This window comes from Trichoderma evansii (genome assembly GCF_050947405.1).
Source record: "Trichoderma evansii strain SZMC 28006 chromosome Unknown GGI43scaffold_2, whole genome shotgun sequence".
Classification (NCBI taxonomy): domain Eukaryota; kingdom Fungi; phylum Ascomycota; class Sordariomycetes; order Hypocreales; family Hypocreaceae; genus Trichoderma; species Trichoderma evansii.
In genome coordinates this window covers 64,839-80,746 of record NW_028145204.1, presented here as the reverse complement: position 1 = coordinate 80,746, position 15,908 = coordinate 64,839, and the positions used below count along the sequence as shown (strand labels likewise).

The 15,908-nt window shown below is 51.3% G+C and overlaps 7 protein-coding genes across 7 annotated transcripts; 1 reads left to right on the top strand and 6 right to left on the bottom strand.

Annotated features, from left to right (window-relative positions):
* Positions 1-2,724: 2,724 nt before the first annotated feature.
* Positions 2,725-3,072, bottom strand: GGI43DRAFT_379145 (uncharacterized protein; the record flags this gene model as incomplete). Its single annotated transcript, XM_083202789.1, has 1 exon — positions 2,725-3,072. The coding sequence occupies one exon, from the start codon at positions 3,070-3,072 to the stop codon at positions 2,725-2,727; it is 348 nt and encodes a 115-aa protein (XP_083064576.1).
* A 183-nt stretch (positions 3,073-3,255) lies between these two features.
* Positions 3,256-3,768, bottom strand: GGI43DRAFT_379144 (SET domain-containing protein; the record flags this gene model as incomplete). The annotated part of the gene is made up of 1 exon (XM_083202788.1): positions 3,256-3,768. One exon carries the CDS (start codon positions 3,766-3,768, stop codon positions 3,256-3,258), a length of 513 nt encoding a protein of 170 aa, XP_083064575.1.
* Positions 3,769-4,254: 486 nt separating this feature from the next.
* On the bottom strand, positions 4,255-5,490 carry GGI43DRAFT_136070 (uncharacterized protein). The gene is made up of 2 exons (XM_083199242.1): positions 4,742-5,490; positions 4,255-4,470 (listed from the first exon to the last, which is right to left on the bottom strand). The coding sequence occupies exon 1, from the start codon at positions 5,394-5,396 to the stop codon at positions 4,905-4,907; it is 492 nt and encodes a 163-aa protein (XP_083064574.1). The 5' UTR covers positions 5,397-5,490; the 3' UTR covers positions 4,255-4,470; positions 4,742-4,904.
* Positions 5,491-8,371, bottom strand: GGI43DRAFT_136038 (CASC3/Barentsz eIF4AIII binding-domain-containing protein). Its single transcript, XM_083199240.1, has 2 exons — positions 7,171-8,371; positions 5,491-7,068 (listed from the first exon to the last, which is right to left on the bottom strand). Exons 1-2 carry the CDS (start codon positions 7,818-7,820, stop codon positions 5,586-5,588), a joined length of 2,133 nt encoding a protein of 710 aa, XP_083064573.1. The 5' UTR covers positions 7,821-8,371; the 3' UTR covers positions 5,491-5,585.
* Positions 8,372-10,210: 1,839 nt separating this feature from the next.
* On the top strand, positions 10,211-13,200 carry GGI43DRAFT_420205 (SacI homology domain-containing protein; the record flags this gene model as incomplete). The annotated part of the gene is made up of 3 exons (XM_083207781.1): positions 10,211-10,409; positions 10,463-12,251; positions 12,342-13,200. 3 exons carry the CDS (start codon positions 10,211-10,213, stop codon positions 13,198-13,200), a joined length of 2,847 nt encoding a protein of 948 aa, XP_083064572.1.
* GGI43DRAFT_136051 (uncharacterized protein) lies at positions 12,842-14,651 on the bottom strand. Its single transcript, XM_083199241.1, has one exon. It carries the CDS (start codon positions 14,386-14,388, stop codon positions 13,306-13,308), a length of 1,083 nt encoding a protein of 360 aa, XP_083064571.1. The 5' UTR covers positions 14,389-14,651; the 3' UTR covers positions 12,842-13,305.
* A 3-nt stretch (positions 14,652-14,654) lies between these two features.
* On the bottom strand, positions 14,655-15,844 carry GGI43DRAFT_392320 (uncharacterized protein). The gene has a single exon (XM_083204545.1). It carries the CDS (start codon positions 15,456-15,458, stop codon positions 15,084-15,086), a length of 375 nt encoding a protein of 124 aa, XP_083064570.1. The 5' UTR covers positions 15,459-15,844; the 3' UTR covers positions 14,655-15,083.
* Positions 15,845-15,908: the final 64 nt, after the last annotated feature.

Genomic DNA, 15,908 nt, shown 5'->3' with positions numbered 1-15,908 from the left:
GCAGCACCCAGCAGCGCTGATGGCGCCGATGCTCAGCGGGCTGGGGCCAAGAGAATCGCCATTCCACTGCGCTAAGCTTCAGGTCGCCACAGTGCTAGCGGTGACAGGTGCGGAGAAGGTTGGCGCGAGCGAGGCAACAGAAACGACAGTGCATCACGCACTATCGCCTACTGTCTGCGCCCTGGCTGGCCAAAGTGACGAAACAAATCCCTGCCTGCTGGGCTGTAGCACAAGTAAAACTGGCTGCTGGGGGTGGGTCGCGGGCGGCCAATGGCGCCACTAGCCCCAGGTATTTCCGGCACCAAGAACGGTCAAGTGCATGACTGCAAGACGCCCCCGGGAAAAGGCCAAAGGCAAATCTGTGTAGTAGGTCTTTAGTGGTTAGTAGGTAGTAGTAGCAGTTACAGCAGTAGCAGTTACAGTAGTAGGACTAGGAGTAGTAGCTAGCATGTACGGTGTACATGAGCAGCAGAAGCCTCGAAGCTGCCCAGAACAAGATTGAAACTGGCAGTGAACACTTCTGTCTCAGAACGCAGCATCATGACACGGCATGCAGCGCCCGCTGATTCGCTGCCGTGCAGCATCTGCCTGCTTGGAGCAATGCCCTAGGCGATCAATAGGGCCAAGCTTGACTGACGACGGCGTACCGACTACATGTCTCTAGGTTGCTCTCACCTGGCGACCCGTGCGTCTTCCGGCCAAGCCCCAAGCCTGCGGTATCCTCGGCCATTCCATTCGCAAGCGATGACCACTTATACTAGTGACGCCTGGTAGGCAACTCAAATATCCATCAAGAAGCTTCTGTTTCGCCGCCAAAGCCAATTGCGGCAAGATTAGTTGGCGGCGGATGCCTGGACGCTGATGGCGGTGCGGACGAGGCGAGCAAGTGAGTGGCCAGCAGCGAAACACTCAGAACAGCTTTGCCAGGCTGCAGAGGAGCCACGCCAGCTGCTTGTGTCTCTCGCTGGTCTCTCTCTCGCCCTATCATTCACCCGTCCATCCATCCCCCCGTCCTACTCGCGCTATGACTTGTGCGTCTAGCCTGTCAATATTACCACTACGCCGCCTCCCTTACTTGTACTTGCATTGTGGCGGATAAGGTTATTGATTAATGACTGTCCCAGCTCCAGGGCCGGCTCGATCGGCCGCCACGGCAGTGTATGTGGTGCAAAGCAATGCGAGCGTCCCATAGGTGCAGCTGTCTAGCTTTACAAGAGCCGATTACGAAAAGTCTGAGCTCTTCGAGGCTGCTTGCTTACCCGAAGGCCATTCACCGAAGACTAACGAACATTCCACAAACATCATAGCTCTTTAGATGTGGCGGCGGAGCTGCTCATCCTCAAATGAGCTCTTCAAATGCATGGATGAAGCAATACATACGAGTCAGATCGAGCAGATTCTTCACAGGTGGCCTCAAATAAGGCAAAGATAATCCCGATACCCGACGTAACTATGGATGTTATCCAGTTCTCCATGCAGTAGCATCTCCTGCGCTCTCTTTCCATTTCGCATATCAGGATGCCTGGTTGTATTCGGTACATGCTACTCTTTGGAGCCAAGTGTAAAATGCCTGTATCAGTCGCAAACCACACACCGTACTCGTACGAGCTCGTGAAGCAGCCAGGCTCCGCTCAGTGCGCGTGATGGCCCGAATGCGGCAAGATATCGTGACACCGCGCCTGGGATCTCGGAGAATCCTTCTGGGATGCGTTCGTGATTGGTGAAGACTGGAGGGACAAACCCCAAGCTGTGATGCGTTGGATTTGCACAAGGACGGCTGCTAATAATGCCTGATTCTTCGCAGAAGGGGCTGCATGATGTGCAAACAGGCTCCTTATTTGCCGTGCTATATCCCTTGCCCATATCCCTTGCCCATATCCGTACTCCAAAGTTGTTACATCCCGGCGAACCTGTACCCCCCAGTCAATTACTCCAAAAAGCAAACAAGCAGCAAGGCAAGGGAGAGATAGAGACAGAGGTCGGCTGGACTCCCTGGCTACAACTTTCCTTTTTTTGGGTGGGAGAGGTTACATTCAGATGCTTGATATCGGGATATAAGTGGGATGCATCGGTATGTACCTTTAACCACAAACAATAGTTTATGCTCCATTCCAGGTAGTCCCAATCTATCGCCTTGACCTTCTTTAAAGCTCTTTGCTGTTTGTTTGTTTATTTATTACAAGTACATTATTCTTCGTGGTGTGATACATCTTCATAGCCGCACCAATACGCAGTGCCCCTTGCATGATTATCGGTCGCTGTCGAAATCTAGATGCGCTTAGCCGGTTTCTTCAACGTGACTTCTGTCTCAGCATCAGCAGCCACTTTAGCTTAACAAGCCGGGATATTCACGTCAACCTTATATGGCCAGCATCTGCATGGTGCCAAAAGTCATGCGTCGCCATAGCATGCATAGAAGCTAGTCTCAAGTCATTCCGAGCTACCATCATCTATCCGAATCTACTACTCGTACATATATATATTCAGCGACAGGCGCTGGTTAGGCCAGCTGATGTGATCAGGTTCACCAATATAAAAAAGAAGAGAAATGACAAATGCAAAATAACATTAAATATATGTAAACTAATATCAACCTAATCAGGTACAATGGGAACCAAACTGAGTGCCCGCAATCTCTACCTGTATAGGGTCTTGCATTCATGATGGTATACCCAGATCATGCCACAAACCATTGCTACTATGGCTTAGCCAGTGTTTGGTGCATCAAAGGCTGTCCTCGTCCTCGTCCTCGTCCTCACTGGAAGTCAAGCGCTGTTCCCAAAGCCAGTCTTCGAACTCAGATTCATCCATCCCTTGAGGAATCTCAACGTCAGTCACGTCGTCCCTCGACTGGTAAAGCGGGTGGAGTGTAGGTTGCTTGACAAACACTGCTATTTTCGCGGCCTCTGGGCTGTCGTCGCCTTCCACCAAGACTATAGCCGCATATGCTCTCTCAGCAAATATCTTGGCCCTTGTTTTATCCCCATTCATAATTGCCACCTGAAGTGCAATGTTGTACACACCCGGGAAGCGAACATCACAGGCGTCCTCCTCTTTGAATGCGTCTCGCATACTACGCGCGAGAAAGAGCGCTTTTTCGTAATCAAGCATAAAAATACCGCCTCTGTACCATGCGAGGAGGGCGTGGGCCTGTCGAATCGTTTGAATCCTTCTATCGCTCTTCAGGCGTTGGGGCTGTGTCGCTGAACAGAGATCACATCCACAATCAAAACGGAAATGCCCTATCAACATTATCTAGCGCTCGATATAGTCTATCGTTTCGCCCAAGTATGAAATGGTGATCTCCTCTCCTTGTTCGATATCAAGAACTGTGTGGACTGTGAGGTGCCCAATGTTCTCATTCCAGCTTTTGTACGCATTGGGCCGGCAAGAGTGATTGATGCGAGCTGCCTCGAGGAAGATACCACCTTCAGGAGCTTCAGGGCCCAAAGGAATCACATTAGACCTGGCAATACCGAGGATAGGGCCGTCATCTAGGCCGTATACGTTCTGAAGATCCAAAAACGCCCGCTGTTTAGTCTCGTCCAGGTCCTTCAGCGCCTTGGCGATGTGCTCAGTAAGAGCCTGACGATCAGATTCAGCATACGAGATCTTGAATAGAGGTAACTCGGAAAGTATACGAGTGCCCTTGAGGATTTTTGTGGTGGCGATTAGACCATGTCCCTTGCCAGGGATGGGTTGAATAGTGTATAGACTTCTATGTCTAACCTGCGTAGCAGCTTCATCGTTGATAGGTGCTTCCTGCATTCTTGTGTTTGTTTGGAGTCTAGTGGGTGATGGTATGTAAAAGACGGTGACAGATTGAGCAGAATAACTAATTTGCAGCTATTAGATAAGGGGGCTTGATGATGAATTTGTTGAGCTGAGCCAAGTCGCCGAAGCCTGGCTCATGACAGAGGAGCTTCGCTTTATCTTAATAGATCGAAGTATTCACTCTATAGACTAAGTACGAGTGAATTCAGCTGGCTGGGGGGCTAATAAATTGGATTATTTACCTTTCCTGTTGTGCTACCTTTCATTGCATTCACAAAAGACACTGAATATGTTTTAATTCGAGAGCCATTTGAACATTAACCACTGAGTATAATAAATATTAAAGTGTCCTGGTCTATGTCTATGTATTTGCTTCCTGGGGCTTGTCGATGTGGTGTAAATAGAGACAGTTCTTCGCTGTAAAGGTCGACATAGTTTCTTGATGTTACATTCTGCCTCTCAGCTCAATTCATCCGCCTAGCATAATCCTGGTCATAACGATACTACACATTGATCAAATATCAGGGTAGCATTGGCTCCATATTATGCAGTTCTTTATAAAAAGTCGGATCAAGTGTGTACCCTTGAGCCTATACGTAGCATCTGAATCATACATTGTCTGACACAACTCTATAATGATGGTTGAATCTACTTAATCCAAGATGCCAAGCCAAAGATCCTCACCCGTCCAGTTCACTGAGAGCCAAAACCTACGTCAGAAGAATTTTAAAGACTCATCTCGGATATTAAATAGTTGCAATACCGAATACGACTTGATATAAGAGGTGAATTTGTCCCTACAATACACAAAGCATAACTTTTTCGCAAACAAAATACCCTTTTTTTGTGTGTGGTTTCGCCAACGCAGTGGCTGTCATGATAGATGCAAAACCAAGTTACTCGCTCAATGAAAGAAAAAATATATATGCAAATGAAGCTTTAAGGAGAGAAGAAAGAGTAGACACACCAAAGAAACTCCACATAATTCAACTCCATTTTCCCAGCAGGTTTAATGAGAAAAATAATAAGCTACTACATAATGCCTCCAAAACACCACTTAAAACGCCGCTGCCATGGAAACAGCACAAGGAACACACAGGCACACATACTGACGCACGTAGCCGAACAAGTCATCCCGAACGAGCAGGACAAAAATGAGCAAAGAGAAGCCGCTGCAGAATCGCTTTCATGATCCGTTCCCAGCTACTGATGCGTTTTCTCTCCCCTTCGTTCAAGACCAAAGACCAAAGACAAAAAAAGAAGCATCCATCAAAGATACTTTCCCATCTTCCCATCCTCCATAGCATCTGGTCACCGACCGACCACGGCACAGATAATAATGATTGTGATAGCCACAACAGTCGACAACATGAAGAACCCTCCAACCTTCGATATTTATTTTTCAATGGAAAAATCCGGAACCCACAAGAAAGAGCACACACCAGGTATTCTTGGAGTTCCCAACTGGCCAATCCAGAATCCATAATTCGAAAATGATCAATAACAATACGTTGAAAAAAATGAACCGCGAAAAAGAAGAAATCATGATTTTGAGCACTCGAACCACCCAGCCACGAAAAGGGGATATGAATGATACGTGGAGACCCAACCCATGACACCATAAAGGAAAAGGAGAAGAATAGGGAAAAGAATCAGGATAGATTGCATGAGAATGAGTGAGATGTGTAGAGGGCCGTGACGAAGATATTAAAGTTGATATGCAATATGCGATGAGAAGTTGATTACCATGCAGGCATGAAGCGTTGCCCGCCACAATTTCCACCGCAAAATCCACCACAGAACCCACAAACCTATTGTGAGTAGTAAACCATGCCCGGTGCGGGCTGGGGATAGTAGAAGCCGTCGGGGCTGGGAGTCACCATGCCACCCATGCCCATTACGCTGGGCTGATACGGTTGCGAGGCGGGGTATGGCTGGTAAGGGTTTACAGAAGGTAGCTGAGAAGCATCATAATAGTAAACCATACCGTTGACCTCCTGGGCCACGAGGTTTGTGTTGGGAGGTGCTGGTGGCCCTGGCATGCCCACAGCTGGCTGCTCAACTTGATTTTGAGGCGTAAAGCTTCCTGCCATGCCCACCTGGCCTTGAGGGACAAACGGAGCCGCAGTGACCGCAGAAGCGGGCATGCTAGGACCAGAGTAGCCGTGTGGATAGTAGTATCCCTGTTGAGGATGCGGTTGATACGGCTGCTGGCCATAGAAAGCTGGTTGACCATAAGCATTGGGCTGGAACGGCGCAGCATGTATGGCTCGCTCCGGAATTTGGGACAGTGGGGTGCCTGTCGAGACATGAGTCGGATACGAAGGTCGACGTGCGTGCGAATCCTGGTATCCGTTGGCCATCTGCGGGGGAACTTGCTGATGGAAGGCCTGTTGGAAGGCTGAGGCATTCTGCGTCATAGTGGGTGACTCTATATCCGCGACAGAGATGTTCTTCTGGGGACGAGGTTGGTGCATTGGAATCGAGGCCTGGTAATTCTCTTGGAAGTTTGGCTTCTGCGGAAGAGGATACGATTGTGGCTGGGGAATGTCACCGATGGACGTTTCCTGCCCAGCTACCATGAACTCAGACGGACCTGCCGGTTCCTCCACTCCCATAACGGGGACAAACGTTTGCGGAGCCGGGGGAAGACGGACTACAGGTCTGTTATCACTCTGAAGTGCAGGACGAGAGATGATAGACCCGGTAGGCGAAAAGATGCCCTCCCTATCGTGCAATACGATGGATGAGCGCCTGCTAACGGCAACACTGGGGGAATAGACGCTTCCGCCATAGTAGCTGCCAAACAAGCTGGTCCTCCGCGAAAAGCCGCCGACGGAACCCCAGGCGGAACGGGGTCTGCCTCGGAGACGCTGCTGGTTGGGTCGTAGCGCGCGAGGAATGAATGTGAATGATCGATCCGAGGCAGGGAATATGTATCGCGGGGGGTGGTTTGGCAGCGAGATGCGCACCGGCTTGTCTCTGCGCAGAGGCGGGCGATGGTCAGGGAGCTTGGTGTATTGCTTGACAGGAATGCCAGGAAAGACCTTGGGGGTCGTCGTCTCTGGCAGAATAACCCGAACTTGGGCATTGCCAATATGTTTCTCAGTCGACAGGGTCCTGTTGATCGGAGTAGCACTGGGCTCGCACGTCGGGATGAAACCGTTGCCGTTAGGTGGTCCCTCCTCTTGAGGGGGCTGCCGAGCTCGACGTGGGATCACGTCTGCGACAGTCTCGTGCATGTCGTGCGTCCATTGGGAGTTTGTAGTAGGATCGGCGGGGTGGTGTAGCTGGCTACTGATGGCGTTAGATGAGCTGGCATAGAGAAAGGGGGAGAGGGGTCAAGAAATGCGAATAAGGAGACGACAACAAATGATGGAGATGGAAATCACTTACTTGGCTGGGGAATACGGGCCCCCCACGCCACCACGGCCGCCACCTCTGCCTCGGCCTCCTCTTCCAAACGGCCTGAACCCATTCGCAGCCGGTCCCGGATGCCGATGATCATGCATGAAGAACGACCCCCGGTTGGGCACAAAAGCCGGATCCTCGTCCCTCCGACGCTTGTAATCTTCGTGTTCTTGTCGACGTCGATTGCCCGGCTGAGACCGCGTGGTAGACGAGGAGCTGACAATGACGGGAGCAGAGGGCGACTTGGGTGACGAGACCGTGACTTCGTCCACCGGCGCCTCTTGTGCAGAGTCAGAGTCCGGTCGATCCGCAATGGACAGCCCATGAAGCGTCAGCTCTGTATCCGACACAGACTTCTTCCCATCCCCCTGAGCGGCAGCCTTGGCGGCCCTGTGGCCAGCCCCCTTTGCGGACCCGTTGGCGGACTTGCGTGCGTTGGGCGAGGTGGGTGACACCTCATCGATGTTGCTGGTGTCGCTATCGTCAGCGCCATCGTGGTCGTCCGAGATGACGGAGCCTTCAGTCAGGGAGTCGTCTTCCAGTTCCAACGCCTCCGGACGGCCCTCATCGTCGCCCTCGTCCTCGACTCGGCGTCGTTGGCCGATGAGCTTTCTACGCCGGGGGGCAGCGGCCATGGTGGATCTTGGTTTCTGGCGGCTCAAGCAGAGACGATTAGACGGCAGACGAATGGGGGTCGTCGGGGACGGAGGAGGGCGAGTGGCAGCTCAGAGAGACCATGCAGCAGCAGAGATGCAGGATGATGGATGGAAGTGAGGAGAAAATTCAACAGGGAAGGGAGAATAAAGGGTCCAGACGTGGACGAGTGAGGAGCCCAACCCGTCCTGCGGTGCTAGACACGAAGAGAAAGGCAAAGAAACAGGCGTGTCGACGAGCCAGCAGCCCGGACCGTGCAGCCAGATGGGGGGAATCAAAAGGGGGGCAAAGAAGAGACAGAGAAGAGAAGAAAGCGGGAGGCGGTCCTCTCGCACCTCGTTGATGATCCAGAGGGTCGGGTTGGCGAGCGATGAGAGGCTGTGATGGTGGTTTCCAAGGACAGAAAGCACAAGATTTGCCGGGCCCTAGAAAAAGTGTTTGGTGCCGGCCTGTGAAGAGGTGAGGTGAGGTGGTGGCCGCTTAGCCCAATCCAGGCCCGCCCCCTCCCAGCACCAGCACCAGCACCAGCACAGGTGCTCGGCGCTAGGTAGCTTTGCGCACGGCGCTGCGTGCGCAGTGACTTGCGCGGGCTGCAGCAGGGCCCCTTTCAAATCGTCATTCCAGGCTAAGCAAAGCTCCGTCCAGCTGTCGTCCCATGTACCGGCCACGTACCGCTGGATAAGGCTGAGCGCTGATTCCAACGTCCCATCATTCACGCTGTTAGCGCATCCGCCAATCTGAGTCGCTGATCAAGGCCCCAAGCATCGCTGCGCGCTACCAAAGAGTACCTAGCCCTGTACGCGGCCGAACCTTGGGTTGCAGCCCCCCCATGCAGCTCTTCACAGCGTCACGAAAGCTGTTCCATGCCAGCAACCATAAGCCACTACCTAAGCAGATCTGTCAAATGGGCGATCGCAGCTCAATCTGCAGCCATCCCCCATGTCGTCCTATTAGAGCCTCTTGCTCCTCCGTCCATCGTCCTGCCTGCTAGGCAAGGGCCAAAGCACAGCAGAAACCGCCATCGATCACGCCGGCCGCCGGCCCTGTTTACCATGCTCACAGGCGTGTCACGGCCAGGCACGGATGCATGCGGGTGAATCAGCGTTGCTTAGGCGAACTCTGGTCGGATCATGTCGTCTCGCGACCCCTCACTGGCCTGCTTATGCAATTGACGACGTGCAATCTGCAGATGATGCTGGGCAGATGCTCCACAGGTGGCATCAACCGAGTCTGTCTAGTTGGCCAGCAGCGCCGCAAATGCCGACTGCGTCCGACTCCTTCTGGGGATGCATTGCTGCCTGTCTGCCGATGGATGTAAATGGCTGTTTTGGCCTCGTACCTAGCAAGCTGATTTGAGCTACACTTTGTACCCCACGAGGTGTTTCTGCATCGATTGATCCAGCGAGTCTCGACGATCTTGTTCGCTTGCTGCCTTGGAGTATATCCGTGTGGGCCTGTGCCTATCGACCAACCATTGCACCAATTGATGCGCAACGTATCTCGCTCTTATACGAAGTACAAAGATGACCTTTCGATACCGTGCAGGCTATAGCTTGACGTGTGGTTTGTGCAGATGGCCACCAATTGGGATGTATTCCACCTATCTTGAGTCATCCGCGGAGTGATATATCATATCAACCCGTCTGTCCAAAATATGGCCTCATTAATGCAGCTTCAGGGTAGCCATCACATCACAGTGAAAGCTCAATGTATTGCCACTTTGGAAGACAATTATCGTATTCGAGACGTCCAACAAAGGGGTGGCTGTAACAGGTAAAGTACATAGAGGAGCTGAATTGCCGCGAGACCCTTGGCTGCCAAAGTGTTTGGCTTTGCTAGTACAGCGCCAAAAAGAAGCTTTTAGCTGCCTAGACCCTGGGAAGCAATCAATGGGCTGTCAACACGCCTGTACTCTATTACCGGCGGAAATAATAGCAGCATATCATGGCCTGGAATCCAGTATACTACATAACTATTGGAAATCCACACTACCCATCTATATGGGTACCAAACCCTCTATTGTGCACCCAGCCCGTGGCTAGATGGCGCATCCACGTTGCTATACAATTCGGCAAAGCTTGCTCACTACCAGCACTAAGCCCCTAAGCCATCAGGGGTGACCGCTAACGTATGTAATTGATGACGTTGAGGTCGCCCCTGGTGCAGGCGCATTACACTTCCACTCAACACCAGCCACTACTTGAGTATAATTAGATTTCGTCTTGATTCAACATCACCCCCTTAATGGCCACCTCAATGTCGCTGTAGTCACGAGCCGCGGCTCATGACTTTGTCCTAATTCCCGTCTTTTGCAGCAATTCTCGGTATTTCTTGCGCCGGTAAGACGGGACCGCAGACCCCGCACAGCACCATGCCCGGCCTCGCGCGCAAAGTGTTGATCTTTGCCGCTGTCGACGGCCTCATCATCCAGCCATTGCCTTCCAAAGGGCAAAAACCCTTCCAGCCTGCGAGAATCAAATACGGAGACGCATCTATATCGTCTGCGGCGCGCGATCAGGTCCCGGACTCGGCAAAGTCCGACTCATGGTTTGAAGCGCTCGGCGTTATTGGTGAGCTCAGGGAAAGGCCTTGTTACTGTAATATCATGTTAAATAGTTCTCAGGATTGATTACGGTATCACGGTTGACGTATTTGGTGACGATTACGCGCCGAGAGCAAGTCGCTCAGGTGTTTGGACTGCCCATTTATGTCGTCACTCAAGTAGCCGTGACCCCATGCTCGTCGCAAGCCGATGCGGAAGATTCTGTGCGGAAGACGGCAAGCCTTCTGCGAACAGAGGTGCCCAGTAACGTGAATGATGACGATGAGAGCAGTAGTGATGAAGAGAGCGAAATCCCAATTGCAACTCCAGACGAAGAGGCGGACGATGAAATTCTCGACAAAAAAGATGTGCCGGCGGATCCCAGGAGCAGCGTGAGCAGTGTTGCCCAAGACGTGATCCGGAAACGAGGCAGCTACGGGAGATTTGCACAGCGCTGGTTTAGCCGGAGTGGATGGACTACTGATCAGAGAAGGACTATGGGAATGAGCAACTCGCCGACATCTACACCACCCCTTGGGCAATCAGCACCACCAACTCCCGTGGGTAATCTTGCCGCCCTGCAAGAGGCAGATGAGAATCACTTAATTCCAGCGTCGGCGCTCCTACCAAAGTTGCTTCGCACTATCCAAGTCTGGTTCGGATCATCGCGTAGCTTTTACTTCTCATACGACCTGGATATAACGCGCAGCCCAAGTGATAAAGCGGCGATTGCCAACCCCAACGATTCCCTCTATACGCAAGTCAAGAACACATTCTTTTGGAATCGGCATATTGTCCAGCCTTTCATAGAAGCTGGTCAGGATGCCTTGGCTCTGCCCTTGATGCAGGGCTTTGTCGGCCAGAGGACGTTTGTGGCAGATTCTCAGCCTCCGCAAGTAGATGATCCAGGAGCGGAATCTATGGAGCTTGCTGATCTCTCGCCAACACCGTCTGCGCCATCATCGCCACCTTCAGGGACAGCAAGACATTCTTTAGAGCTGCGCCCTACTGAGAGGAGCTATCTCATTACTCTTATATCGCGACGGTCAACTAAGAGGGCTGGCCTTCGATATCTCAGACGTGGCATAGATGAAGATGGATATACAGCAAATTTTGTCGAAACCGAGCAAGTTCTGTCGTCTCTTGCATGGGACAAATCTTCCCCATTGTACTCGTTTACTCAGATTAGAGGCAGCATCCCGCTATTCTTCACCCAGACTGCATACGCACTGAAGCCAGTGCCAGTCTTACAACACTCTGAGGAGACAAACTACAAGGCCGCCAAGCAGCATTTTGAAAGGCTATCAAAATCTTACGGCACGCTACAGATTGTTAATCTGGTAGAAAAACACGGAATCGAAGAGCCAATTGGAACACAATACCAAAATACGGTTGGCCGCATTAATTATGGGCTCGATGAGAAAGCAAAGATACCCTTTGAGTGGTTTGACTTCCACCACGTGTGCCGTGGTATGAAGTTTGAGAATGTAAGTCATCTGCTCTCGCGCTTGAAGGACCAGCTAGAGACTCTTGGAAGCACGGTGCGGACCAATGGAGAGCTGGTCCGCAAACAAAGAGGAGTTCTTCGAACGAATTGTATGGACTGTCTAGATCGAACAAATGTCTGCCAGAGCTCTTTTGCAAAACACATGCTGGAAATACAGCTTAAAGAAGAAGGCATAGACATGAGCGCTCAACTAGACCAAGAGACAGCCTGGTTCAATACCCTCTGGGCAGACAATGGTGATGCTGTTTCGAAACAATACGCCTCTACTTCCGCTATGAAAGGTGATTACACGAGGACGAGAAAGAGGGATTACAGGGGGGCACTCAATGATCTTGGAATATCTCTAACACGTCTTTATTCTGGGTAAGATTTCCTCCTCTTCCAGGTCTTTCTCAGACCACTTCTCCTGGCTATAATTTAAAGCAAATACTAATGATATTTCCCTTTCTTTAGCATGGTCAATGACTATTTTAGCCAGGCTGCCATAGACTTCCTACTCGGCAATGTCACAGCTAAAGTATTTGAAGAATTCGAAATCGACATGATGACAAAGGACCCTGCTGTTTCCGTGGAAAGGATGCGTGAGCGCGCCGTGGAACTGTGCCAGAAGCGAGTGGTGGCGGATGTCAGTGAAGAGTTCCACGGTGGTTGGGTGCTGATAACCCCCAATACCGCCAACGCGCTAAAGTCGTGGCCAATGGAAGAAGTTGTCCTTCTTCTGACTGATGCTGCGATATATCTCTGCCGCTTTGATTGGGACCTAGACAAAGTGTCTTCTTTTGAAAGAGTTGCCCTTGCGAGCATTACGAATATCAAAGAGGGTATGTATATCACATCAACAATTTCGCAGGCTCACATGAACGAGACGAGGAACGTGGGTTTCGTGATGTCATATCAGCCGGGCAAAAGCGATGTCCGGAGGAGAAACACCCGTACAATGTCCACCAGAGACGCACCAAAGCTGACAGCTACCGGAGAGATCCAAGCGGCACCGACCGGCTTTGCGGGACTCTTCTCTGGAGCCAACGGCCCAAAGGAGCCTGCAATCCGAAAACTTGCATTTAAGGCGCCATATACGGACTCTTCATTACCGGTAAGCGAAGCTGGGCCACGGCAGACAGAGTTGCAGAAAATCGACACGATATGCTCAGAGATTGAACGCCTAGCGGCCGAACGACAACTGGTCAAAGAGGGAGAGGAGCGGAAGAAGCTGGTGGAAAAGGGCGATATTATATCGCTGGACGCTGCGAAGCGCAGCACTGGGTTGTTAGAGCAGCTGGGCCATTCTCTGAAGAAGTTGGTGTGGGCGTAGACGAATATCCCTAGAGAAGCCTGTATGGGTTTCATACGTGCATAGCAGCATCTCCAAAGTAGCTTTTATTGATTAGAATTTTTCAAATCGTCCCTTGGCTGGTGTTCATGCAGCCGTAGATGTGCTCTTCTTCTGATACAGATGCATCTGGTAGCGCATATTCTCCAATTGGATCGGGTATGAGAGCTCTTCCGGAAGCCGGAACCATATTGAATCATGAGACTCCAGATTCTCCCACTCATAATCCTTTGACGCAGACCGGACGTCCGTAAGCGTGTGGTCTAAGAGCCATTGCATGGGATACCGCTTCTTCTCCTTGCCCACGGCAGCTTCTGAGTAGCTGCCGGGACTGTCCACAACGAGAAGCAGGCTTCTATCCGGCAGTACCTCGCCCAACAGTTTTAAAAACTTTGTCGTCTTACCGATGCCCCCATTGGTGTAAAGCTCATTAAGCGTAAACATCAGGGTCACGGTAAGGGGTTCTGAGCCGAGCAGCTCCTTCAGGGCCTCTTTATCCATGGCCAGAATATCATTTTTGGAGAAGGTAGTGGAGAGCTGTCCGTCTTCGAGAAGAGGTGTGTTTGCAGCTTTGGCAGCCGCGGAAGCATACTTGGACAGAGTCGGCGGCGAAGTGATCTGTTTTTGGAGGAGGTCGACGACTTGAGCCCAGGGGCCGGCGTCGAGGAGGGTGAGGATGCCCGATGAGGCGGTTTGCTGAAGGTGGGATGCGAAGGCGATTTGTTCGGCCGCACAGCCGCCTATGCAGAGAAATTTCTTGAATACATTGTTGGGAGATGTTGCTTCATCGGAGTCTTCAGGAGTTGAAGAAGAGTCCGGGAGAATAGCAATGTCGTCAACGTGCGGAGCGATGGCTTCAAAGATGGATGAGTAGCATAACGCCCTGGTGGGACTCCATCTTGCGGCGTATGCTTGGAGATTCTCCTCGCTACCGAAAGCAGCGTCAAAGTCTCTGTTGAAGAGTAGTTGTTTAATGGATTGAAGGGTAGCTGTAAAGGAGTCTGACGAGAGAACGGGATTGAAGGCGTCCGAGAAGAGGGTAAGAATTCGTTGCTGGTGTCTGAGAGCTTCAGGGTCGACGGGTGGGAGAGGAGTGGTGGATGCCGACGATGATGTTGCCGCTGGTGGCTTTTTAGAGGTTGTTTTCTTGGGTTGTTGTTTTTTAACCATTTTGGTGAGATTTTATGAGACTTTTTTTGATGGTATTTACTTGATATATTTTGAAGCTTACGATGGAGTTTTCCATGAGCAGTGAAAAATCGAGTGGCATTCTTGAAAGTGGGTATATACATAGCGCCGTTAAGCTTTACTTGAGCTGCCTGCGCCTTAAACTTTTTACTTTACGTTCTACTGAATTATGCATACTAAAGGACTTCCAGGTTTACAGCAGTTGTATGGGGTAAACTTTGAATTTATGCCATGAGGCATAGCTGGTGATTTCTTTTTTCGTTGCAAAATACTCAACTCAGTGCTTCTCTCTCATGCTGGCGTCGTGTTTGCTTATTGCACTGTGATTGGTCCGCCAGGGATAATAGCCTAAAGGGCTTTTCTCTCTCTTCTTTAAACTTCAGCCCACGATCCGGCCGGCGCCGTCTCTCGCGCGCAGCAACTTTTCGGTGCACCTTTCCCGGCCATCCAGGTGATTGATTCTCGACCCGCTTGATTGGTGGGATTTGCCATATTTGCTTAGGAAACTTCCGGGGTCTGCTTATGAAATCGTAGGATGAGCAGCGGGTGACTCAAGCCCGAGGAGCGCATTGAGGTGAATGGCAGCCTGTCAACCTACCCTGAAGAAACTGCGGCTTGCTCGGGAGTTTCCACGCTGTATGCAGTATATTGGCGGTGTATCACATTTGATGCTGGGTTCAACTGGGTTGCCATTCATTGACAAACGTGCCAGTCATATGAAACGATAAGAAATCAATACTTCGATAGGCTATGGCAGCTACGTCACCGGCCGGGCCGAAACGGAGTATCCGAATGCAGGAAGCCGTAGTAGACAAAGGCCAGACAGACTGTTTTTTAGAGTCTCCGCTTATTATATACAGAGGAATGGGTGGATAGCATTGCGTCAAGTAGTAGCAGATCGATCTGCTGCCGGCAGACTGGAGGCGAGAGGCAACATGAGAGATCGCCAGTGTCAAGGCGAAAAGAAGAAAAAGAAGAGGAGGAGACCCGATTTTTAGAATCTGACCGAAGGATGGATCAATGAGAAGTGAAGCATTAGCAGGTACATCCATATAGAAGAGGTACCTGGAGAGACGCAGAGAGAGGCCTCGGCCTCGCGCATTCCCTTTATCGGAGGGTTTAATTGAAGTTAGTAATGACTGCGGATTGAGCCGCCCTGCAATTCGTAATCGGGCTCAAATGCAAAATAAACACGCATACGCGCGAGAAGCTTGCATCTGATGTCTACACACACCACACAGCAGGGGCGAAACTCGGCTCTAGCAACAGGGCTGCGGGCTCAAAGTAGCGGAAACTGGCCCCGCTGGAACTTGCGCTCCGAATGCCATTTGCCGCAGCCTGGCCGCCAACCCCCGGGGCTCCAGTAGCCGCTTCAGAGTGGCTGATGGAGGGGCCACGGGTGGACGGGCGAAGCGTTAGAGGGGCCGATAGAGGCGACACAGGGGGAACTTGGATGAAGGTTGGGGGGGGCTTCGCAGCGGTCATTGAGATCCTAGAGGCTC